Source organism: Sarcophilus harrisii, chromosome 3 (genome assembly GCF_902635505.1).
Source record: "Sarcophilus harrisii chromosome 3, mSarHar1.11, whole genome shotgun sequence".
In the NCBI taxonomy this organism is placed as follows: domain Eukaryota; kingdom Metazoa; phylum Chordata; class Mammalia; order Dasyuromorphia; family Dasyuridae; genus Sarcophilus; species Sarcophilus harrisii.
In genome coordinates this window covers 310824943-310851125 of record NC_045428.1, presented here as the reverse complement: position 1 = coordinate 310851125, position 26183 = coordinate 310824943, and the positions used below count along the sequence as shown (strand labels likewise).

Genomic DNA, 26183 nt, shown 5'->3' with positions numbered 1-26183 from the left:
CTATGTGGAAGAGAAATGCAAAATGAAAATAATATTGACATACATTAATGATATACTTGAGAAAGATATAATGAGAAAGAAACAGTTGGGCTTTCACAAACAATATTCTACAGCAGACTACATCATTACAGGGATGATATTTGTTGAAAAGTACAGAAAATAAAGGTCCCACTGTGCTCATTATTTGTTAACTAAAAAATATTTGAGGAGAGTAAAATGCTGGCCTGAAGGTTCTCCTCCAAGACAGATATCATGGATCCATCAAAGTGTTCAAGTATGTTTTGGAGGTGTTCTGGGTCAAATCCCTCTTCATTTATATATGAGAAGCATATATAAGATCCAGAGACTAGTGAAGATAATGCTGCTAGGGAACACCAGAAGAAGAGCTTCACTTTGATTCCTTGCCTCTTAATACAATGTTCTTTTCATTTTTATCACAATGCTCCTTCCTTCCTTCCTTCCTTCCTTCCTTCCTTCCTTCCTTCCTTCCTTCCTTCCTTCCTTCCTTCCTTCCTTCCTTCCTTCCTTCCTTCCTTCCTTCCTTCCTTCCTTCCTTTCTCTGTGTCACTCCCTGTTTCTGTCTTTATCTCTCTGTCTCTCTGTCTTGCTGTTTCTGTCTCTGTCTGAGTCTCTCTTTCTCTGTCTCTCCCTCTGTGTCTCTGTCTCTCTCTGTCTCTATTGCTCTGTCTCTCGACTGGATTTGTAAAAAATATTCCAGCTTATTGATTAATGTGTATACATTATTTTTAAAGAAAATATCATTGCAGTCAATACTATTTTTCTTGCTATGCAATGAATATAATCTAGGATATTTGGGGGTGTTAATGGTAGTTATTATTATACATGTGCAAGCAATATATTAATAATTACATTGTATTACCATATATTACAATTATGTGTAATTATAATTATACACATGTATATACATACATGCATTGGTAGATGGACCTGTGGATAGAGCACTGGACTTGGAATTAGGAAAATTCATCTTCATGAGTTCAAATCTGGCCTCAGATACTTACTAGCAATGTGTTCCTGAGCAAGTCACTTAGCCAATTTGCTTCATGAGTTCCTCATCTATTAAATGAGCTGGAGAAAAAATGGCAAATTATTCCAATATGTTTGCCAAGAAAACTCCAAATGAGTCATGAAGAGTGGATTTGACTGAAAAACAACTAAACAACAAAAATATGCATAGATATATATACTTATATTTCTTAGAAACACTAGTGATTTCAGAATTTTTTCACCCCAAAACTTAACACAATTAAATTTTCTATTATTAAAATTACTTTAGTAAGCAATTATACTTTATTTCAAAGACAGGGGAATTATGTTGACATATCTAAGACTATCATATTTATTATGATTTCTATTACTTTAATAAAAGGCTAACAGTAACTTCTGTAGTCCAGTGACTTTTGTTTTACCTAATGAGATTTGTTTTGGGAAATATAATCATTATGCAAATTATTTTTTCTGCCATTTTTCTGCATGTGCTTGTGAATGATGCCATGAGCTGAGCTTATAACCACTGTATTATGCATTTTCATTAACATGACACATTTTTTTGTAGATGACATAGTTTCTTTCTTTATGATTATGCTGCTTTTTACTTAAAATACCATTATTTTATCCCTTCTGATTTTTATATCAATGTAGTCTATATAAATCATTATTAGAAAAAATTCTATTTTGTTCTGATTCATTTTGTTAAAATAGATCAATATCAACAACCAGGAGCTTTGGGAGGAAATGCTCAACTCCAAAGGATTAACAGGTAAGGAACTTACCAAAAAACTCGTAAGTTTATTTTTTCTAATATATGTACTTAAACATTTTTAATATTTTATATCCTTCCCCCAAAATTTAGTGCTTATATTTGAAGCATTACTTGTTGGGCTTAGTATGTGCCATTTAATATTATCTCAAACCTCATAATATAAGAATAGGCTACTTATTTAACATATGATTCATTTGTTTTTCAGTTGTGTCTTATCCTTGTGACCCTTTTTGTAGTTTTTCTGGCAGAGATATGTGGTGTAACACCTAGCTACCTATGGCATATGATTTCTAGGGATTAATCAACTATTTAATCAGCCAAGAAATGAATTCACTTCAATACTTGGATTGACTTTTTAAAAAAATTATTCTAAATTGTCTCTATTTTAATTAGCCTACTATTGTGATTACTGTAAGGATTTACTAAAATATTGAACTCTCTACTCTCTGGAAAGTTAAGAATTGAGTTGTCTAGTTAGTCATATTTAATGCTTAATAAAGAGATATTTCTGGGTATGATAGAGCAGAACTGCAATTCCTACTACATACAAGTGCAAAGATGTTAGATTTCTTGAGCTTATGAAAGTTCCAAGCTACAGTGAGCTAAGCCTGTATTAATATTTTGACCTCTCCAGAAGGCAGGGTGCTGGAACTAGGAAACCTATGGAAGGGCAAACTGGACCAGACAGGAACAGATCAAGGCTCATAACACAATCAGAGTATGAGCCAATCAGAGTGGGACCAGGTCATTGAGGAGCCCCTACATCTCTAACCTGGATGAGATAGGGACACCTAATATTAAAAAAAAATAGAGTTATCATATGAATTATTGATTTTCAGAGGATTATTGTCCAATAATATTTACTTAATATCAAGATCAGACTTAATTTGATCTCTATTAATGATTGGTGGGACCTTAACAATAGAAAAGGAAGCATTGATCACAATAAGCCGGGATGACTTGATCAAGAATAGGTCATACCAGACTAAGCTCATTTACTTTTTTGACAGGTTTACTATAAATATAATTTTGTCCGGGGATGTTTTTCATATATGCATCTACGGGTGTATATATAGCATGTAAAAAAAACCCACCTTTATTGTTAGTAGAACACTTGGCAACATTTCTCAGTTTTGATTGTAGAAAGGATAAAAAGATGTGGGCTAGGCAACAGTGAATTTAGATGAATTTGGTAATTTGGAATTGGAATAGTTGAAAGATTGGACCTAAAATGTATTATTCATTGCCATTAATGTTATTTTGGAAAGTAGTCTATACTACAGTACGTATGGTTTTGTGATTGGTTCTGCACCTCATTTTTAACAATAACTTGCATATTTGGCATATTTATCAAATTTTCAGATGACACAATAGAGATGTTGGGAATGGAGACTGGAGAAGAGAAGGGATGAAGGAAACAATTATTAAGCAATTACTATGTGTCAAATGGGTCACAGGGAGCTGGACATGACTGAACAACTGAACAATAGCTATATGTCAAGCACAGTTCTGAGTGCTTTACAGATATTATCTCATGTTATTATAACAAATCTGGGAGTAAGTACTATTAAGATGTCCATTTTACAGTTGAAGAGACTAAAGCAGGCAACCATCAAGGTTAAAATGTATTGCTAATATGTTGGACAACAAAGCCACAATCCAAAAAGATCTTAGTAGGCCATAGATCAAAATCTAAGATAAAATTTGCTAGAGATAAAGGTAAAATATTTTTTTCTTTAATTTAAGTTCTAAAGCTACAATGCATTTGTTAAAGTCAAGTATTTTTTGAACAGACTACAAATAGTTTTTATTACTTTATTCAAAACCTTTTCTTATTGTGTTTATAATATTAGTTATCATTTCTGTAATTCTTTAAGGTTTTCAAAATGCTTCTTATATGTTAAATCATTTGATTTTTACAGTAACTTGTGAGATAAGTACTTTTCTTACTCTCACTTTAGGGATGAGGAAACAGGTTCAAAGAGGTAAAATAATTTGCCCAAGGTCACATAGCAAGAGTCTGAGGGAGGATTTGAATTTTGGTCTTTTTGATTCCAAGTCCTGTTCTGTATTCACACAGTTGACTTATGATTTGAAGGTTTGTAGTTTTTTGAAAGTTATCAAATTTATGATAAAGATTAATTTAAAAAATAATTTATTCAATGTCTTAAATTTTAAATTAATGAGAGAAATCTGTATTTTTATTGTTGTTCATACAAAATTTGGAATATATATCCATATTCATCTATATACATATCTCTTTGTGTGTGCATATATAATCACTTAATACCCTTTAATAAGTTAATTAAAATATACCTATCCTTTATGTAATTTTATAATTATATGTTATACAAAGTATATAATTTCCATATATTGCTGCTGACATTCCATATTGTTGTCTGTGATCTTTTGGCTATATTTTACTATATAGTGGTTGATGTCTACCAAAACTGGTGTGGACCTTGTAAACCTGTGGTCAGTCTTTTCAGGAAAATAAAACTTGAAGTTGGAGATGACCTTCACTTTGCCACGGTAAGATTGTATCTTGGGAAAAGTAAGATTTCAACATAAGAAAATAAAAAATAATGAAGGATACGAAGTGTAAAAAGGAGGCCTTTGCTCATGTAACTAAGTTAAAAATTTTTTTATTTTCAAATTGATATTCACTCTATTGGAAGAGGAGTTTCTTCCATCAAAATTCCATATGCTAATGAAAGCCCATATCTAGATTCTTCCTTTAATTACTGGGATGCTCCACACTTGCCTAATCTTAGAGGGATTTTCTCCATTGAACAGGTGATATGCATTTATAGTGTCTCATACACTATATAGTGTCTCAAATGAACATATAAATTCTTTAAGTGTTTGCAAGAGCCACACTATACCACAACACATACTAGCATTTTTGCGAGAATAGCTTAAGATTTTGTATAATATTTCATTAAAAAAAAAAAAGATGTTCACTTGGATCCTTAATTTTATTCTTTAATTTGCTATTATCTGTAAGGGGCAATGGGAATAAACTGATGAGGGTTTAGGTCCCAGACATTTACAATTCAGTCCAGAAACATGAAATTTTGCTAGTGAGTAGGAGAAAGACTTTCAAAACAAAGGAAAGGAAATTTGAACAACAGAAGATTATTCTACGTACACCAGAAAATCCAAGACAGAATAGAACAATGTGTTTTAAAGAGCAATAAAGTTCAGGATGCAGACCAGAGCAATCAATCCTTCAAATCTGAGCTTATCCATAAATTTAAAAAAAGAAAAGACAGACTTCTAGTAATACAGATTCATCTGGGTCATTCTTAAAAAGAAAACCATATCAGAAGAAATTATTTGCTTCCTGAACACCGCAGACAGCAGAAATGCAGGAAAAGTGAATCAATGTAGCAGCCAGGACAGAAATAACAGAGTAACAGCAAAGTAACATCCTTATTTCTAAATCAATCCAAGGAGACAAGAGTAAAGGTGAAACTAACAGTGGAAGGGGACTGTGGAGCATTATGTGACACCCTACCTATAGCTAAATCAATGTTGTTAGTGTGTGTGTGTGTGTGTGTGTGTGTGTGTGTGTGTATGTGTGTGTGTGTGTGTGTGTGTGTGTGTGAGAGAGAGAGAGAGAGAGAGACTACATGACAAAAAGAGAGGACACATGAAAAGAGCGAAGATATCAGGGATATAGAAGGGAGTATGTTATGTATCAGGCCAAATTAAGTTCTAGCAATGAGAAGACAATCTCTGTGGTCTCCTAGGAAGAGAAGAGTCTGAAGAAAAGTGAAGAAGATGGATCAAGGATAGCAAGGGGACAATGATGAAAGAACTTGTTTTGTTTGAGGGAAGGGAGCTCCACTGATGAATGCTCCCATAAGTGGAGAGAAATGTTCTGTGAAGGGACATGATACCAGATATACATTATTCTGGGTATTGCTTGAGGGCTTTTGTACTTGGAAAGACTATTTTACTACCTTGCTAGGAGGGGAGCATTTGGGGAAATTGGAAGTTGAAGGCATGGACCGGGAGGGGTGTGTGTGTGTGTGAGATTTTGAGGCAAATGGGGAAAAAAGATAATCAGGAGAAGGGTATAAATCTTATTTATACATAGAAATTGTCACTGTTCTGTGAGTAAGCCAAAAAGAAAAATGGAATCCACAAGGAAAGCTCTATAAGGGAGTGGTGGAAACTGCCTAGAGGGAGAGACTAAAATAGATACCTTGGAAATTCTATGAGAATTACATAAAACAGAAGACAAGATAATTATAGAGGTCATCAACCAGAGAATGAAAGTCTAGAATAGACAGGGAAGATTTGTTTATAAAAAGAGTAGAGGAAATCCTCTGGAAAAGAACACAAAAGTGAAAATTTAATAACTAGTGAAAAGAAAATTTGAAAAGAAGGAAAGAAAGAGGGAATCTTCATGACTAACCAAGAAGAAAAAAAGAGGAAAAGAATGAAATAATTAGATAAAATTGGAACAGAAAAAAGAAACAATGAGCTAAACTCCAAAGAGAAAAAGGTGCCAAAAGGAAGAGGAGACTGGGAAAGGAGCCAGTGACAATTAGGATCACCTTTAAAAAGGATTAAGCTTGGAGGGGATGTGGGAAAACTGGGACACTGATACATTGTTGGTGGAATTGTGAATACATCCAGCCATTCTGTAGAGCAATTTGGAACTAAGTTCAACAAGTTATCAAATTGTGCATACCCTTTGATCCAGCAGTGTTACTACTGGGCTTATATCCCAAAGAGATCTTAGAGAAGGGAAGGGGACCTGTATGTGCCAAAATGTTTGGTGGCAGCCCTTTTTGTAGTGGCTAGAAACTGGAAATTGAATGGATGCCCATCAATTGGAGAATGGCTGAATAAATTGTGGTATATGGATGTTATGGAATATTATTGTTCTGTAAGAAACGATCAGCAGGATGATTTCAGATAGTCCTGTAGAGATTTACATGAATTGATGCTAAGTGAAATGAGCAGAATGAGGAGATCATACTATATTTCAACAACAATAATATATTGATGTAATCCTTACAAAGTGTTAAGTTATTAGAATCGATAGAAACAATAATTATCTAATTTAGCATGGTTCAGTAAGATTGATCTGATCCTACAAGGAGATGTTATGGGCCAGAACTTGAAACAAGATACTAAGTGGAATTGAGGAGATGATGGTTAAATCTAGTTTAGCATTGATTTAATCCTACAACAAATAATGGTTTCCTAGTGATATAATGATTGGTGTGTACTCAGTGTACAGCATATAAGCAAGAAGCTCTCAGGGCCAAAGAGCACTCTGGGAGACTGAGAGTCAGGAGTGAGTGGAGGTGTCAGTTGAGAAGATTCAGAGAGAGCTGGAGGCAGAAGCTGGCAGACAAGCTGCAATAGCTCTTGGAGCCAAGGAGGGAAAGAGGCCTCTAAGAAAGCTAATCGGGCCCAAGGAAAGAGACAAAACTTGGAAGGAGAAAATAAACGTTTAGATTTTATCAGCTGGCTGCATTTGGGGTGATTATTATGTTGAACTGAAACTAAGGCTGCCTCCAGAAACCTCCCCAAGAAACCTTCCCACAGAGAACCATTATATTTTATAGAAAAGAAAAAGACCACCACAATACATGATGATCAATCCTGATGGTCGTGGCTCTCTTCAACAATAAGATGAACCAAATAAGTTCAAATTGCTCAGTAGTGAAGAGAACCAGCTACACCCAGTGAAAGAACTATAGGAAATGAGTGTGGACCACAAATTATCATTTACACTCCTTCTGTTATTGCCCACTTGCATTTTTGTTTTTATTCTCAGGTTATTTTTACCTTGTTTCTAAATCCAATTTTTCTTGTTCAGTAAGATAACTGTATAAATATGTATACATATATTGTATTTAACTTTAACACATTTAACATGTATTGGTCTACCTGTCATTTAGGGAAGGGGGTAAGGGAGAAGGAGGGGAAAAGTTGGAACAGAAGGTTTTGCAAGGGTCAATGCTGAAAAATTACCCATGCATATGTCTTATAAATAAAAATAGTAAAAGAATGTTAGAAATAAATAAATGGAAACATTATAAAAAAGGATTAAGCTAAAGTAATTGAAGAGATAATATAGTACTGTGTTTCTAGAAGAGAGAAAATCATAACTCAAAAATATCCAATAAAATGAAAAAGGGTTATAGATTGGGTAAGAAAACAAAACCTTTTAAACATGTTTAAAAACAAAGACCTGCACAAAGTAAAAGTGAGGGGATGAAAAGAATTTGCAATGTTTCAATTAAAACCAAAAATCAATCATGTTATTTCACAAAGCAAAAACATTCAAAAATAAAAAAGATAAAACAGCAAGCTTAACTAGATAAAAAGCCAATAAACTTACATAAGTGCTAAGTGCTTTTGCATCCAAATTCATAAAACAAATGTTACATGATCTACAAGAAACAAAGACAGCAACATAATCATTACAAGAGATTTCATTATCCTTCTTTCAGTTTTGGATAAGTCTAACTAAAAGATTAAAAATGAAAATGTGGAGCTGAACAAATTGTTGAAGAAAAATGCTAAAAGACTTAAGGAATTTTTTTAATTGAACTGATAAAGAATATACTTATATCTCAGCATTACATGGAATCTTGATATAAATTGACCATATATTGGAACACAGGGATAATGCAAACAAATGTAAAAAGGCACAAATAATAAATATATTTCTTAGAGACCATAACACAATAAAGATAGTTATTAGTTTAAGAACCAGAAACAAAAGAAACTGATTCAAAGGGAGATATTAACAACAAAATTTCAAATTATCAGTGGGTCAAAGGATAAATCATATTTTATTTTCTCCTAGTTACATGTTAAACATTTTTAAACATTTGTTTTTAAAAGTTTGAGTTCCAGATTCTCTCCTTTCCTCTCCCCCCAAATGTCCCCCCACAACTAAGAGAAGTTACGTGTCAAATTCTGCAAAATCTATTTCCATAAAAGTCATATTGCAAAAGAAAACATTGATTTTCTGCTCCCCCCAAAAAAAATCTCAAGAAAAATAAAGCAAAAAACATGTATTTCAATATATATTCATGCACAATCAGTTCTTTCTGATAACTCCTTCATAGCTGTCTTGGATCATTATGTTGCTGAGAACAGTAAAGTCATTCACAGCGAGTCATCTTATAATATTGCTTTTACTTGTACACAGTACATTTCACTTTGCATGAGCTCATGGAAGTCTTTACGAGTTCTTATGAGGACATTCTGCTCATCATTTTTATAGCATAATAGTATTCCATTATAATCACATACCACAATTTATTCAGCCATTACCCAATTGATGGATATCTTCTCAATTTCAATTCTTTGCCCTGAAAAAAGACCTGCTATAATTGTTTTTGTACATATAGATCCTCCCCCCATTTTTAAATTCTCTTTTGGGATACATGCCTAGTAGTGGTGTTGTTAGATCAAAGGGTATATATGATTTTATAGTCCTTTGGGCATAATTACAAATCATAGGAACAATGATTACATGAAAGAAAATGATAATGATAAAAAAAATAGCAAAATTTCTGGGGTACAGCTAAAGCAGTTCTCAGGAGAAAAATAATTTATCTGTAAATATATATTAACAAAATAGAAAAAGAAAAGATTAGTGAATTGAATAAAAGGAGGTATTAGAAAGCCAACAAATAAACTTAAAAGAATTATAAAAAAGATGTTAAAAATTAGAGAAATAAAAAAAGAGGAATATTTAACTAAGAATTAAAAGACCCTAGGAAGGATTAATCATTTTTGTGAATCTGATGACTATAAAGTGGAACCTCAAGTTTCTTTTATTTGTATTTCTCTTATTATTAGTGGATTTGAATATTTTTTCTCATGTGATGGTTGATAGTTTGTATATTTTCTTAATATATGAACAGGCTGTTCATATATTTAGGCCAATTATCATTGAGAAAATAGCTCTTATTCTGACATATTTAAATGAATTTTCCCATATATTTTGGATGTTGGATTTTTATCAGAGAAGTTGCTATAAAAATGAGAAATAAAACAAAAATTTTACATTCAAGGGTTCTGATAAAAGCCTCATTTCTAAAATATATAGAGAATTAATTAAAATGTATAAGAATAAAGGCCATTCTCCAATTGATAAGTGGTCAAAGCATGTGAACAGGCAATTTTAAGATGAAATTGAAACCATTTCAGTCATATGAAAAAGCTCTACATCACTATTGATCACAGAAATGCAAATTAAGACAACTCTGAGGTACTACTTACTGTACACTTCTCAGATTGGCTAAAATGACAGGAAAAGATAATGATGAATGTTAGAGGGTATGTGGGAAAACTGGGGCACTAATATATTGGTGGTGGAATTGTGAACTGATCCAACCATTCTGAAGAGCAAAATGGAACAATGCCCAAAAGGCTATCAAAATGTGCATACCCTTTGACCCAGCAGTGTTTCTACTGGGCTTGTATCCCAAAGAGATCTTAAAGGGGGGAAAGGGACCTGTATGTGCACGAATGTTTGTGGCAGCTCTTTTTGTAATGGCAAAAAACTGGAAACTAAGTGGATGCCCATCAGTTGGAGAACGGCTGAATAAGTTGTGGTATATGAATGTTATGGAATATTATTGTTCTGTAAGAAATGATCAGCAGGATGATTATTACAGCGAGGCCTAAATAAACTTACATGAACTGATGCTAAGTGAAATGAGCAGAATCAGGAGATCAGCAACAAGAAGATTATACCACGATAAATTCTGATGGATAGGACTGTTTTCAATAATGAGGTGATTCAGGCCAGTTCCAATGGATTTGTGATGGAGAAAGCCATTTGTATCTCGAAAGAGGTCTATGGGGACTGAATGTGGACCACAATGTAGTATTTTCACATTTTTATTGTTTGTTTCTTTTTTGTTTTCTTTCTCATTCTTTCTCCTTTTTGATCTGCTTTTTCTTCTGCAGCATGATAATTATGGGTATGTGTATTAAACAATTGCACATATTGGATTATTTGCAGTCTAAGGGAGAGGGTAGGGGAAAGAAAGGGAGAAAAAAATTTAGAACACAGGGTTTTGCAGGGGTGAATATTGAAGATTATCTATGCATATATTTTGAAAATAAAAAGCTAAAAATACATCAGATAATTTGTTTTTGCTTTTTTTATTTAGGCAGAAGCAGACTCTCTTGATATTTTGGAGAAATACCGGGGAAAGTGTGAACCTACCTTTCTTTTTTATGCAGTGAGTATTTTTTTAAAGCAAGAATCAGTATTATATGTAGTTAGAAATATTCAGATTCAAAAAAGGTCTATTGAATTTTGCACATTTCTTTTGGATAGGAATCACATTTTTATGCTATAGCTATGACAACAAAACATGATTAAAAAATAAAAGCTTCAGTCAAGTGTTTGATAAACACATATACACACAATAGAAAAATAATAACTCTATTGGTTTTCTCAGTAAGCTGTTTTAAAGAATAAATTAAATTCACAATTCTTTATTAATGGTAATGGTTTGAACAACAAAAAAATGTTGTTGTTCAGTTATTAAGCTGTATCCAACTCTTAATGACTCCATAGACCAGAGTACCCAAGGCCCTTTCAACCTTTACTATTTCTCAAAGTCTATCCAAGTTCATGTTCATTGTCTCCATGATATTATCTATCCATCTTCTCTGCCATCTCTTCATTTGGCCTTCCATTTTTCCCAATATTGGAGCCTTTTCCAATGAGTTCTATCTTTTCATTATGTGGCCAAAGTATTTAAGCTTTAGTTTCAGTATTTGACTTTTTAACGAATAGTCTGAATTAATTTCTTTTAAGTATTGACTGATCTGACCTTCTTGTTGTCCAAGAGAATCTCAAAAGTCTTCTCCAGCATCACAAATTGAAAGCATCATCTGCTGTAGCTTTCCCTATATAGGGTCCAATTCTCATTAGCCATATATTTCTACTGGAAAAACCATAGTTTTGACTGGACCTTTGTCAGTAAGGTGGTATCTCTGCTTTTTTAGTACTATCTAGATTTGCCACAGCTTTCCTTCCAAATAGATTGTATCTTTTAATTTCATGGCTGTAATTACCATTTACAGTGATCTTTGAGCCCAAGAATATAAAATCTGACACTGCTTCCATTTCCTTCTATTTGCCAGGAAATGATGGGACCTGTTGCCAAGTTCTTAGTTTTATTAAAGTTAAATTTCAAATCAGCTTTTACATTCTCTTCTTTTACCTTTATCAAGAGGCTTTTTAATTCCTCTCCACTTTCTGCCATCAAAGGGATATCATCTGCATATCTGAAATTGTTGATATTTTTTCCTGGTAACCTTAATTCCAACTTTATATTCATCCAGCCTGGCATTTAAATTAAATAAATAAGGTGTTAATATGTAGCCTTGTCAGACATATTTTCCAATTCTAAACTAATTAGTTGTTTCATGTTTAGTTCTGTTGTTTCTTGACCTCTATACAGGTTTCCAGGAGACAAGTAAGATGATCTGGTTTTACCATTTCTGTGAGGACTTGCTACACTTTGTTGTGATCCACATAATCAAAGTAGTTAATGAAGCCTAAGTAGAGTTTTTTTTTTTTTTTTCTGGAACTCTATTGTTTTCTGTGTAATTCAGAGAAAGTTGGCAATTTGATCTCTAGTTCCTTTTCCTCTTTGAAAACCAACTTGCTCTTTTGGTAATTCTCAGGTCACATATTGCTGAAGTCTAGCCGGCAGAATCTTTTTTTGTTGTTACTGTTTTTTTTGCATTTTATGAAAGGTTTATTAGACTGACACATATATTTTATATAGTATTTATCTTATTTAGTCCTACTATTTGCATATCAGAGTAAGAAAGCCAGGGTGATAATGGCGGTGGTGGATGGGGAAATGGTGATGCTACACTAAGTTTAATTAGCCTGAAGAATCTTTAAAATAACCTTGCTGGCATGTGAATGGAGTGAAATTGTTTGGTAATTTGAACGTTCTTTGGCATTGCCCTTTTTTAGAACTGGGACAGAAAATGATCATTTCTAATTCAGTGGCCACAGCTGAGTTTTCCAAATTGGCTGATATATTGAGGGCAGCACTTTAATAGCATCATCTCTTAGGGTTTTAAATGGTTGAGATGGAATTCTATCATTTCCACTATCCTTAATATTATCAATGCTTCCTAAGGCCCATTTGACATTTCCAGAATGTTTGGCTCTAGATCAATAACCATACCATTGTGGTTATTAGTAATGGTAAAATCTTTCTTGTATAATTCTTTTGTATTCTTGCCAGCTCTTAATCTCTCCTACTTCGTTAAATTCCTATTATTTTTAAAAATCATTTTAATGCTCATTTTTGTATAAAACTTTTGCTTGATATCCCTAATTTTCTTGAAGAGATCTCTTATCTTTTCCATTGTATTGTTTTCTTTAATTTTATTGAATTTCTCATATAAGAAAATCTCTTCATTTCTCCTTGATGTTTGCTGGAATTCTGTATTCATTTGGGCATATCTTTCCCTTTTTACTTTCCTTTTCGCTTTCCTTCTTTCATTATGTATTTGTAAAGGCTCATCAGATAGACATTTTTCTTTTTTGCTCTTTTTTTCCCTTTAGAATTTGTTGTTGTTGCCTCAAGAAAATCTACAGTGACCTAAATCATTATTATGAGAGGGAACTATAAAGCATGAAGTTATTCTGGCTAAGGGTGCCTCAAGTATAGGGAACTCATAGTGACATAAATCTCCACATGTGGAGCTAGGCAGAGTGGCAACAGCTAAAGGGGTAGAAACTAAAAGACGCACCAAAGGAGTATCTCTCCAACTTCATGATTTATCCTAAGGTTGTTCCTTACCTTATACATTGTTTTATTCTAAGTGAAAGTAATGAGCATTAACAATGTAAAATTGGCTAATAAAAATAAAGTGAAAGGCATTTTATTTCATTAATGATTTAACTATTTCAATCAGTAATTTTACCATCTATTCTAGGGTGGAGAATTAGTGGCTGTGGTAAGAGGAGCAAATGGACCATTACTGCACAAAACTATTCTAGATCAGCTGGATGCAGAGAATAAGGTTTTGGAACAAGGCATTGAACGGAAAGTGGTAATTGGAAGATTTTTACTTTTGAAACTCTAAACTCTATGTATTATACAATACATTATACAATAATGTACTCTAACATAATGATCTCCTTTTCTGCTTTTCTTAAAGCTTTAAATGGGAAAACATGCAATCCAGTCATTCAGAGTGATTAGAATTTTCTAATTGGAATAGAATGTTTGCTGCATCATACCAAAGCAACAAGTTCTTTTGGAGTGAAGTTATATGTTTCTTCAGAAGTATCTTGGGCACAGACCCAGTGCTCCATGGCATATGCTGTAGCAAGTAGATCAAGAAGGACTCTTGCTTAGTGCCCATAGCATATATTTAAAACTTTCCTTTCATCCTTAATTCAACAAAATTCTATCCATTCAGTTGGACCTGATATCATTCCACTCCCTTCAATTCAATAGGGTTCCAACTCCCTTTACCCAATTAAACCTCAAAAATCAGAACTATTTCTGGAACAGTTAATAAATTCAGTATGGGATATAAAATTATAGAATCAAGTATCTTTAAGAGGAAGACTCCAAAATATTGAGGTATACTCAAAAAAGCTTGAAATGAAGATTTTCAAATAAGAAATTTGTAGTAGATCCATAGAATGCTGGGCTTAATTTCCAAATTTTTCAAGTGTCTATTTAATCCAACTGAGAGATAATTTTATTTAGAAATTGTACCCTTCAAATCCTCAAAATAACAAGAACTTTTTTTTGTTAAGTTGAATTCATTATGATTTATAAATTAGAAAGCATATGGCTGTTGATGACATTTGTGACAACAAATCAAAACATTTTAAAATTGGATATTGAGTTTTCAAAAGCATTTAATTACCATACTATTTTAGTGGAACAGGATAAAATAAAATACTACGTTCAAAAAGGAAATTCATCCCCCAAAAAGAAATTGGTGTTTGCTTTGATGAAAATACTATAAGGTCGAGAAAGAAACTTGAATTCCCATTGTGTCCCAAATTCTATAACACAAGAAGGAAGAATTTTTTACTTTATTGCCTTCTGCCATAACTAGCCATCAGCTTAATTTTTATCTAAATTTTAAATTATTTTCTTTTGGAATATTTGATATCTTCTAAACTTTTTACTTCTGTTTTTCCTTATTTTTAATTCTATTGATTCTTTACTCCCATTGATTAAAAAACAGATAATACACAATATGTAAGATAACCAAGATAATCCCCCCATTAGCTAGTTAGTAAAAGCCTTTTAATATTCTCACAAAACCAGATGTCCAAATTTTAGGTTATTCACTCTGTATTTTGTTTTTCTTAGTAATTTTCTTTTCCTTAGAACAAAGCTAAGGAAATGGGCATCTTTGCTCTTGTACCAGATAGATTTAGTATAATTTATCTGATTACTTGCTTAAATAAAAGATTTATATTAGATTAAAGATGCAGCTCTTTCCATTGAAGAAGAAAGTGTTTCCCAAGATCAGGAGTATGGAGAGGAAGATGAAGTAGGTAAGTAAAATACAATTCCAATAGGTTTAACAGAAATTGGGAAAGCATGTGTGTGTGTGTGTGTGTGTGTGTGTGTGTGAGTGTGTGTGTATGCGTGCGCGTGTGTAATGTATTTATGCAATCTATATATTATTACAAAAATATAACATAATATATGATAATGTAATAATATGATAAAACACACATATCCTAAAGGAAATAATAAATTTAAAATAATAGCTTAGCTGGCTAATTCTTCCCTTCAAGGTCCTAGGAAACCATGAAGGGCAGCAGGACTTTTCTAATGCAATAGGATCACATTCCCATCTTAGTGTGGTTGTCTTCAATATTAAGTGATTGTGATTAACACCCCTACTGCACACTTATAATCAAAAACAAAGGAAAAAAAACTTGTCTTATGAATTACTTAAATAAAACAGAAGATACAATAAAGAGAATCTGGGATAGATAATCTTTCCAGTGCTTTTCTGAAAATTTGAAAGATTCAATGTTTGTCCCAGATGAGGTCCCTCTACTGCACAGTATTACATACTTCTAGGATTAGGTTCTCTGAACATCTACATGATTCCTCTGAGTTGTTGCCAAAACTTGTCATTTATTGGCTCATCCTATATTGCGTTTAATTAGCATTTATTTTAGCACAGAGAATTAGAGTTATATAGTGCTGGACAGGAATTTAGAGCTTATCTAGTCCAACCCCCTTATTCAACAGTTGAAAAAATAGATAGCTTGCCTAGGAGTAAAGAAGAAATAGGTTCACATACTACCTCTGATGAAAACTAGCTATGTGTTCTTGGGTAAACCACTTAAACTCTTAGCAGTTTTCTGAGATTGTAAAGTTGGGTGGTTTTCCTCCCAGAGAAGGTGGAGTTTCCTCACTAAGAAGTTTCTTATGTCAATGAAATCACAGGTAAAGTCCCTATTCCTAGAAAGTGAAAGACTGTTTGGGTTAGATTGGAAGGACAGAGGTAAGATCAGAAAAGAGAGTTTGATAAAAGAGAGAGAAAATTCAAGTCAAAGGATAGAATAAAATTAGCACACAGTTTTTCATGTGCATGAATCATTTTGTTTACAGAGTGAAAGCCATGGGTTTCTAGAACTGTTCATTCTAATTCTTTTTCCACTAATCTTCTGTGGGATCTTGGGAAAGTTATTTTGTTTCTTGGGTATTTTTTCTTATTTGCAAAGTAAGGGCAGCTAAAGACAATAGTACATTGCAAAACACCTGAACCTATTAGCAAACAATATTAATCAACAATAGGACATGAGAATCAAAATCAAAACCAAGCAAAACACCAAAAGACTGCCAAACTCCACCTTAGGCTACACTGATAGGCATAGTGTCTAGAACAAGAGAGGTCATAGTTCTGCTGAATTCTGCCATATCTATAATATTATTTTTAGTTCTGGGCATGATATTTTAATAAAGACTTTGGCAAACAAGATTACATTCAGAGGAAGGTGACTGGATTGGTAAGTAGGATTCCTGATAAAGTGATAAGATGTTGTCTGCCTTGATAGAATGTAAGTTTCTTGAGGGTATAGACTATTGTCTTTTTAATATCCAGAACCTAGCTCAGTGCTTAGCTCATAGTATAAACTTACTAAATGATAGCTGATAGACTGACATGTACTATATGAGTACTGCTTAAAGAAAAGAACATTTAGAAGAGATATAGTGATGAGGTTTAAATTTGGGTACCCAAATGAATTTAGGGTTTCTGGTGGTCAGGGAGTTAAATAAGGTCTAAATGAGGTCTAGTGGTGGCGCAAGGATAGGGAGTTCTGGGATTCCCTTCTGGCCGTGCAAGAGTCCCCTATAAAGGAATTTACAGACCCAAAAACCTAGATTGATAAAAGAAGTTTATTATGGGGATTGGAAGTAAGGTTAAAGTCTAGTTAAGGAAATAGGTAAAGAGAGGTTGGCACTGGAAACAGTATTCCAGTGGGCAGAAGCTCCTTGGGATGCCAAGCCTAATACAGCTGGCATATTTGGAACCTCTGCAAAGAGAGGGCTTTAGTTAGGTTCTTTTATAAGCAGGGGTTTTGGCTATAAGCGAAGGGTGCTTGTGGGTGGAGTCCCAAGTCGGTTCCTCACTGGGTTTCAGCTAGGGTTAGAGTTTGAATTGAATTCAATAGGTTTTGAGACTGAGTCGACTGCCACCCAGATAACAAAGATGAAACTGTTTGTGCTTGGGGTAAAATCCCCTCACTGAGGCAGAGTTGAAGAAGGTTTTCTCCTTTAAAGATTTTTCAGAGTTTTGGGGTTTTCTTTTCAATAGGAGGGTTGATCTTCAAATATTTGATGGATTGGCATATATAAAGACATTTTTGTTGTTGAGTTATTTCAGTCATGTCCAATTCTTCATGATTCCATTTTGAGGCTTTTTTTTGGCAAAGATACTGGGGTGGTTTGCCATTTTCTTCTCCAGTTCATTCAACAGATAAAGAAACTGAGCCAAACAGGGCGAAATGACTTGCCCAGGATCAGCAGCATACAGCATACAGACAGGATTTGATTTTAGGTCTTCCTGACTCCAGGAATACTCTATCCATTGTGCCATCAGGATATCCTTAAAGAAATTAGTCTTGCTATTTTAAACACCAGGGACTGAAACTAGTAGTAATAGGTAGAAACAGCAGGAAAGTAGATATTGACTTAGAATGAAAAATCCTTCCTAACAAGGAGCTCTCTTAAAAAATATAGAATAAGGTACCTCAAGAGGTAATGAGTTCCCTGTGTCTCAAGGTCTTCAAGTAAAAGAATAATAACCACTTGTTAAATATATTGAAATTCTAGAGCATAAAATCCTTACTAAAGTGCAGGGTTTTAAAAATTATTTTTAGTGTTACTTGAAAAATCCTGCACACTGGCAATTATAAAACCAGATGCTGTGGCCCATGGGAAGGTGGACGACATCATCCTGAAGGTAAGACTAATAAATATCCACTAGAAATGTAGCAATATTTTCTTTGGTAAATCAGAATCTTATAACCATCTTATAGAGAGACAATTGGTATACTTTAAAGAGTATTGGCCCCAAAACTAGTACCTGGATATTAACCTGATAATTAACTACTTAACTGATTACTTAACTTGCTGACAGCTTGATTTTGCGCTGTTCATTGAGGGTTTTAGTTTAATTTTCTGTAAAATGAGCATATATTTTAGATAAAATAGTAGTGTAGTATGGTTTAAAAAAAAGACTAGATTTGGAATAAGTTGATTGATCAAGGTTTGAAGTCTGGCACTAATATTTCCTGGGGAAGTTAGGTGGTATACTAGATAGAACTCTAGTCCTGGAATCTAGGCAAGTTACTTAACCCTATTTCCCCTTAGTTTCCTTATCTGTAAAATAAGGTGGGGGGAGGAAATGATAAACAACTCCAGTATCTTTGCCAAGAAAACACCAAATGTATCATGAAGAATTGGACATGACTGACAAAATGACTAAACAGTTAGTAATGCCCATTTGTGTGATCTTGGGTAAGTTATTCTACTTTTCTGGGTCTTATTTTCCCCACATATAAAAATCCAACTCTAAGAATATGATTTTATTATGTTGAAGGTCCAGCAAAGCTTTGAAAGTCTTCAGTTCTATTGAAAGGATCTTCTTTTTAAGGGGTGAGTCAGGCAACAAACATTTATTAAGCACCAGGCACTATGCTAAGTGACTGAGAAAAAAGGAAAGACAAAAGACAGTCCCTTCCCTAAAGAGACTCTTAGCCTAATGTTTTCAGTTTCCAGTTTAAATTTGCAACAAATCAAAATTGTAATAATGTAAAAAAGTATTCTATAAGAGCATGAATACTGAATTTATGATTGTGGAGAAATCTCTTTTTGTTAAACATGTTAAGATATATATTAAATCCAATATATGTATACATATTTATACAATTATCTTGCTGCACAAGAAAAATCAGATCAAAAAGGGAAAAAAACTGAGAAAGAAAACAAAATGCAAGCAAACAACAACAAAAAGAGTGAAAATTCTATATTGTGATCCACACTCAGTTCTTAGAGTCCTCTCTTTGAGTGTAGATGGCTTTTTTTCATCACAAGATCATTGGAACTGGCCTGGATTATGTCATTGTTGAAAAGAGTCATGTCCATCAGAATTTCTCACCATTTTATCTTGTTGTTGCCTTGTATAATGATCTCCTGGTTCTGCTCATTTAGCATCAGTTCATGCAAGTCTCTCCAAGCCTCTCTGAAATCATCCTGCTGATCGCTTCCTATAGAAAAATAATATTCCATAACATTATATACCATAACTTATTCAGCCATTCCCCAACTGATGAGCACCACTCAGTTTCCAGTTTCTTGTCACTACAAAGAGGGCTGCCACAAACATTTTTGCACATGTGGGTCCCTTTCCCTCCATTATGATCTCTTTGAAATACAAGCTCAGTAAAAACACTGCTGGATAAAAGAATATGCAGTTTGATAGCCCTTTGGGCACAATTCCAAATTGCTCTTCAGAATGGTTGGATCAGTTCACAATTCCACCAACAATGTATTAGTTTCCCAGTTTTCCCACATCCTCTCCAACATTTATCATTATCTTTTCCTGTCATCTTAGCCAATTGGAGAACTATGTAGTGGTACCTCAGAGTTGTCTTAATTTGCATTTATCTCATCAATAATGATTTGGAGCACCTTTTCATATGACTAAAATGGTTTCAATTTCTTCATTTGAAAATTGTCTCTTCATATCCTTTGACCATTTATCAATTGGAGAATGGCCTTTATTCTTATAAATTTGAATCAGTTCTCTATATATTTTATAAATGAGGCCTTTATTAGAACCCTTGAATGTAATTTTGCCCTAGTTTTTTGCTTCCTTTCTAATCTTGTCTGCATTGATTTTGTTTGTACAAAACCTTTTTTAAGTTAATATGATTAAAATTATTTATTTTATGTTCAATAATGAGCTCCAGTTCTTCTTTGGCCACAAATACCTTCCTTCTCCACAGATCTGAGAAGTAAACTATCCTTTGTTCTTCTAATTTGCTTATAACATCATTCTTTATGTCTAAATCATGAACCCATTTCAACCTTATCTTGGAATACAGTGTTAGGTATAGGTCAATGCCTAGTTTCTGCCATACTAATATCCAGTTTTCCCAGAAGTTTTTGTCAAATAGTGGAAAAATCTCAAAGAAAATATCTTTTACATTTTTATGTTCTATATAGATATGTTATTAAAAGTTATGAGAGAGGAATAATGGACCCTTTAAAATGGAATAGTCAGTATCAAGTACTCTAAGCCTATGTGTGCTTGAAGCCTATTAATAGAGATCCACTATTTATGTCAGAACACTGTCAGAAAGGTGGGAGTGGGAGGAAGCTTGAGAACTTTTGACCAGATAGAAATAGAAGTTCAATTTTAGACACTAAATGCCAGAGAAACCACCAATTGAAAAAAAAAGACCATTCCAATGTTGTTATTTTTATTTCTTTTTTATGTTTGACTAGGAGAAGAAAGAAGGAATGATGCAAAAGTATAGAATTTGGGAGGCAAACATGACCTTTTTCCTTATAAATTATAAACAGGAAATATTTTTTTCCTTTATAGAGTAAAGATTAGGATAAACAGAAGTCTGCCATCCTACTAAAGTTTTTACCTCTAGCAAAGCTGGTTAGGAATCTCAGCACCATAGACAAATCCCAACAGTGTCATGGACAGATAAACAAGAAAAAGAGGCAGAGTGAATTTTTTGGTAGTTGAGTGGTAACTGGAATAGACAAAGAAATGTTTGATAACAGTTGAGGACTAATGAAAAGGGGGGAAGGAAAAAAATTTATTTAATGCCTACTAAGTTGTGCTTAGCACATAGTTGGAACTTGATTAGTTCTACTTGATCAGCACTATCTAGTTTTTCTAGTTTGAAGTTACATATTTAGTCTTAAAAAATACAAAAAAAGTGGTATAAGCATGCTAATCCTCAGTTAACCATATCTGTAGAAAACATATTTAATTGAAGAGTTATCATTGATATGGCAATAGTATATATATATATATATTGCAGGTGTGGAATGGAAAAATATCAACCTTGGAAATGCTACTCTTAAAGAATCAAACCTAAATGGCATCAAATGTCCTAATTACTAACAAACATATCAACAATTTCTTAGCCTCTTCAGGAAATATCAGCTTTAGGCCACACTACTCTTGAACTAAATTAACAACTCTGGAAATGTGTCAGCTGCACCATTATGTCAGGCTATTTCCACACTTCCTCTAAAAATTCACTGGAAACTAAATTAATTAGACTCTTGATGATATGGAGAATAAATGCTTGAAAAGAGTTATTCTGAAGGAATAACTTGGGGCTTCTATAGTACTATAGTACTAACAGCTATTAGGGTCCTCTTTGACTGCTTAGGAATTTCTTTCCTTTTCTTTCTTTCTTTTTTTTTTTTTGAATTCAATGGTATTTTATTTTTCCAATTACATGTAAAAATACATTTCAACATTAATTTTTGTAATATTTTGGGTTCCAAATGTTTTTCTCCCTCCCTTCCTTATTTTCCATCTTCTCAAGACAGCAAATAATGATATACGTTATATATGTATAATAATTTTAAACATATTAGTCATTTTGTAAAAGAAAAATTAGAACAAAATTGAAAAAGCAAACAACTTCCAGTGAAAATAGTATGCTTTGATCTGCATTCAGTCTCCATAGTTCTCTTTCTGGATGTGGATGGCATTTTCTATCCTAAGTCTATGGATTGTCTATATAATTATCTTGGATCAATGTATTGCTGAGGAGAGCCAAGTCTATCACAGTTGATCATCACATAATCTTGTTGTTGCCGTGTACAATGTTCTCTTTTTATTTATTTTTTATTAAAGCTTTTTATTTTTCAAAACATATGCATGGACAATTCTTTAACATTAGCCCTTGTAAAACCTTGTGTTCCAATTTTCCCTCACGCCCTCCCCTACATGGCAAGTAGTCCAATATATGTTAAACATGGTAGAAATATATATTAAATCCAATATATGCATACATATTTATATAATTATATAATGTTCTCTTGGTTCTACCCACTTCACTTAGCATCAGTTCATCTAAGTCTTTCCAAGCCTCTCTGAAATCATTTTGCTGATCATTTCTTATAGAACAATAATGTTCCATTACATTCATATACCATAACTAATTCAGCCATTCCCCAACTGATGGGCATCCACTCAGTTTCCAGTTCCTTGCCACTACAAAAAGGCTACCACAAAAATTTTTGCACATGTGGGTCTTTCCCCCTTTTTTATGATCTTTTTGAGATACAAGCCCAATAGAGACACTGACTAGGATTTCAAAAGATGTTATAGCTTGTTATTCTCAGATGGAGGAAAAAACTTTATCAATTACTGAGCCATAGAGTTGTGATGAAAACACACAAATCTCTGTTAGTTTGGAAAGCCAAATGAGGGCAATAGAAGCTGAGATGTTTTAACTCAAGTCATCATGGCCCACTTGGATTGGGTTTCTTGCAATATAATTTTCATTAAATCCTTAGCATAAGAAATGCATCTTGTGTCCAACCAGTATTCTATGAAGACATCTTGCCTATCTTTACTAGCATATTAAGGTAAATTTGGGGAAAACATGGTGATTTGATTTAATTCTCAAAGATTATACATAGACTTTAAACTGTCATAATGGACTATTATAAATCAATTCATGTTAAATTTATTGTTTTTTTCCACTTGCATACCCACTTGGTATAAAGGGTTCAGTATATTTTAGGATTTACCTGATTCAATTTTCCTTGCCCTACAAAATATTAACAATGAATTCAACTTGGCAAAAATTCTATATGTGAGACAATATATAATGTGCTGGGGAGACAACAACAAAAATGAAAAACTGCAACCTACTTTGAGGGAACTTTCTAGATTACATGATGTTCTGCTCTGCTGTGATGAACATGTATTTATGTTTTATTTATAGCCTCAAGATAAATTATCCTTCTTTTGCAAACCATAGGTTCAGGAAGCTGGGTTTGAAATTTTAACTAATGAAGAACGAATCATGACAGAGGCTGAAACAAGATATCTATACCAAAAAAGATCTGAAGAGGTTAGTTCTATTTCTTTCTTTTTCTCTCTTTTCTTCTTCTTTGATAAAGTTTGGATCAATTTAGATTAGCATGAATACTATGAAAATATGCTGTAAATATGTTGTAAACTGTAATAACTTATAGGTTATTAGACATATATCCAACATATTTCAAATCTATTAAGCTTAAAGGATATCATGGTGTGATGAGATTGAAAAGATGATATTTTATGACAATAGATTTCTGTTTCATTGCCATCAAGAATGAGGTTTGCATCATTCTTGCAATTTGCATCATTGCTTACTGTTTGCAAAGCACTGTGGTTGACCCTGGTATACATAAAAGTACAAATCACAATCATTGTCTTTAAGTAAAAGGATACCTTATAATATAAAGTAACATGTATGATATGTCTAATAAGTTTTAGTAATAGTAAATGCCATAAGCACTCAGAATATTAAGAAATCATACATGTTGGATGGTAAGGAATAAGTTTCACAGAGGAGGGGACACTTAGAAAGCCATAATCTGACAGAGATAGTACAGATAATCTACTTCAGTTTCTATCTAAAGAATAGATATTTTCTGCATAATTCCCAACATCAAATTAAGTTTCTTCCATTATATTTAAATTTGAAATACTTGTGATCACAAATTTTAGGGACCCATAAATGTGTAAAATTAAGCAATATATGAGCTAGAAGGAGAGTGACATATTTGACCACTGAGTTTTAATAAACTTTGGATGAAATAGTGAGTTACATAGCTTTCTTATTACTGTAGTTGTCAGAGCTATATTTGTTTTAATGACTTAATATTGCTCCAAGACTTTTGGGACACTCCATTCTTTCATGATTCTCTTTACTTTATAGAAAAAGGAGGGGAAAACTATAGCTTCTTTAGTTTTCTTTGAATGAGTGCCACTACCATTAAGTTGGTAGGTAAATTTGGCATAATTGTATTTTAGGAAATATTTGAAAAGCTAGTTCAGCACATGTCCGATGGACCATGCCGGTTACTCATAATCTCATGGCCTGAAAATGATAAAGACGTAGTTGCTGCCTGGAGAGACTTCATTGGTCCAAGTGATATTGAAGTTGCCAAGAGGGAAAATCCTGAAAGGTAATGATGCAGCCTTTCATTTTCAGAACTTACATCCAGAATGAAAAATCGTGTCAACACTTTGCCAGTCATCTTATACTTCAATTCTTCAAGGATCTTAATTTTAGTGATAGGAATATATTGAAATTCTTCCTTTTCTTAGTGGATAGTCTTTGTGAGTGACAGTGACCCCCAAATTAATTAACCTTTAAAAAACTAGGTGATGAGGCTCTCAAATCTTAGTTAAAATATTTCTGATTTGGGTTCCTCTAGACTTGTTCAAGAATAAGAATGGTTAAATTGAAAGTGTTAATTGTTAGTGGACAAAAATCTTTACAAGTTGCTTATACATTTAAAGAGAGGCATATGCAATATTAACATTCTGCTCTCTCTCCCCAATAATCCCTCCTTTCAGTGAAAATAGTAAAAATGAATAATTATTGGAAGTCACTGATTGTTACTTATTTCTAATTGCTTCCATAGGTACTCTTTTCTGAAAGTTCAGCTTATCATCACAATTATGGCATTTATAATACTTTTCTGTTTATCCTAGACTTGGTCATCAAGATAAGAAGAATCTTAATCAAAAGGGAACAATTAAATTGTTAGCTTAAGTTCAGGGGAATATGCTTTCTGCATTTGTAGAATATTCAGAGAACTTTCACATCCATATTCTCATTTGAAATTCAGCAACCCTGTTAGACAGACTGGGCAAATCATTACTGTCTCAATTTTACAAATAAGAAATAATTAGTCTAGATTATATAGCTAGTTAATAAAAGAGCTGAAACTGGAAACTAAGTCTGTATTATGACTTTGCTTTTTGTTCTCATGATGGCTCCTAGCAATCATTAAATGGTTTATTAAAGTTTTACATGTTCTCTTCAATTAAAATATAGAGTCTGGGAACTTGGTTCCTAAATGGAAAAAAAAAAGTTATGAAAATAATCAATTTGTTTATAATCAGAGAGAATTAATTACGGAGATTCTATGAGCTAATGACACAATGTTCATTTCCTCTGTTTTTTGAATCCTTCATTTTGGTTGCTCATGAAAAAGTAAATATAATCCATAAGGGATTCAGAGTTAATTGATTGGTGATCAAGATTTAGCCAGATGCACTTTTTCAAGTAAAATTATATGATTTATCTTAATTAACATAACAAAATTTTACTGTTTACAGTCTCCGGGCTCAGTATGGCACAATAATGCCATTTAATGCTGTCCATGGCAGTGAAAACAGAGAACAAGCAAACAGAGAGATTGAATTTTTTTTCCCAAATTTTAAAATTTCAGGTAAGGATACAGATTCAGTATAAAGTAATTAATTGCAGAAAACTTTTGCCTTTAGTCAATGTGAAAGAGAAAGCAGGTGTTCTAATATTAAATATCTAGTAACTAATTTAAGTATAGGAAGGAAGGAATGGATAAAAGTATTTATTAATTTAGTGTGCTAAGCAAGAACCCTTGCTATTAGAAAATAGAAGGAAGACAGTCTTTGCTCTCAAGAAGTTCACACAAACATAAAGGAGATTTAAGTTGCAAGTTAGGAAAAAAAGATCCCACAGTCCTATCTTGTGGCATGAGAAGACATTAGAAGAATGTCTAATTGACATTAGACATTCTAATGGAACTATTAAATGTTTCTGTAGACTTTCAATTAA

The 26183-nt window shown here is 33.0% G+C and overlaps 1 protein-coding gene across 1 annotated transcript; it reads left to right on the top strand.

The window, feature by feature from the left end:
* The first annotated feature begins 1726 nt into the window (after nt 1-1726).
* NME9 (NME/NM23 family member 9) lies at nt 1727-25947 on the top strand. Its single transcript, XM_031959799.1, has 9 exons — nt 1727-1780; nt 4215-4315; nt 10951-11022; nt 13757-13873; nt 15272-15347; nt 18195-18277; nt 23346-23438; nt 24386-24540; nt 25703-25947. Exons 1-9 carry the CDS (start codon nt 1756-1758, stop codon nt 25836-25838), a joined length of 858 nt encoding a protein of 285 aa, XP_031815659.1. The 5' UTR covers nt 1727-1755; the 3' UTR covers nt 25839-25947.
* The last annotated feature ends 236 nt before the right edge of the window (nt 25948-26183 follow it).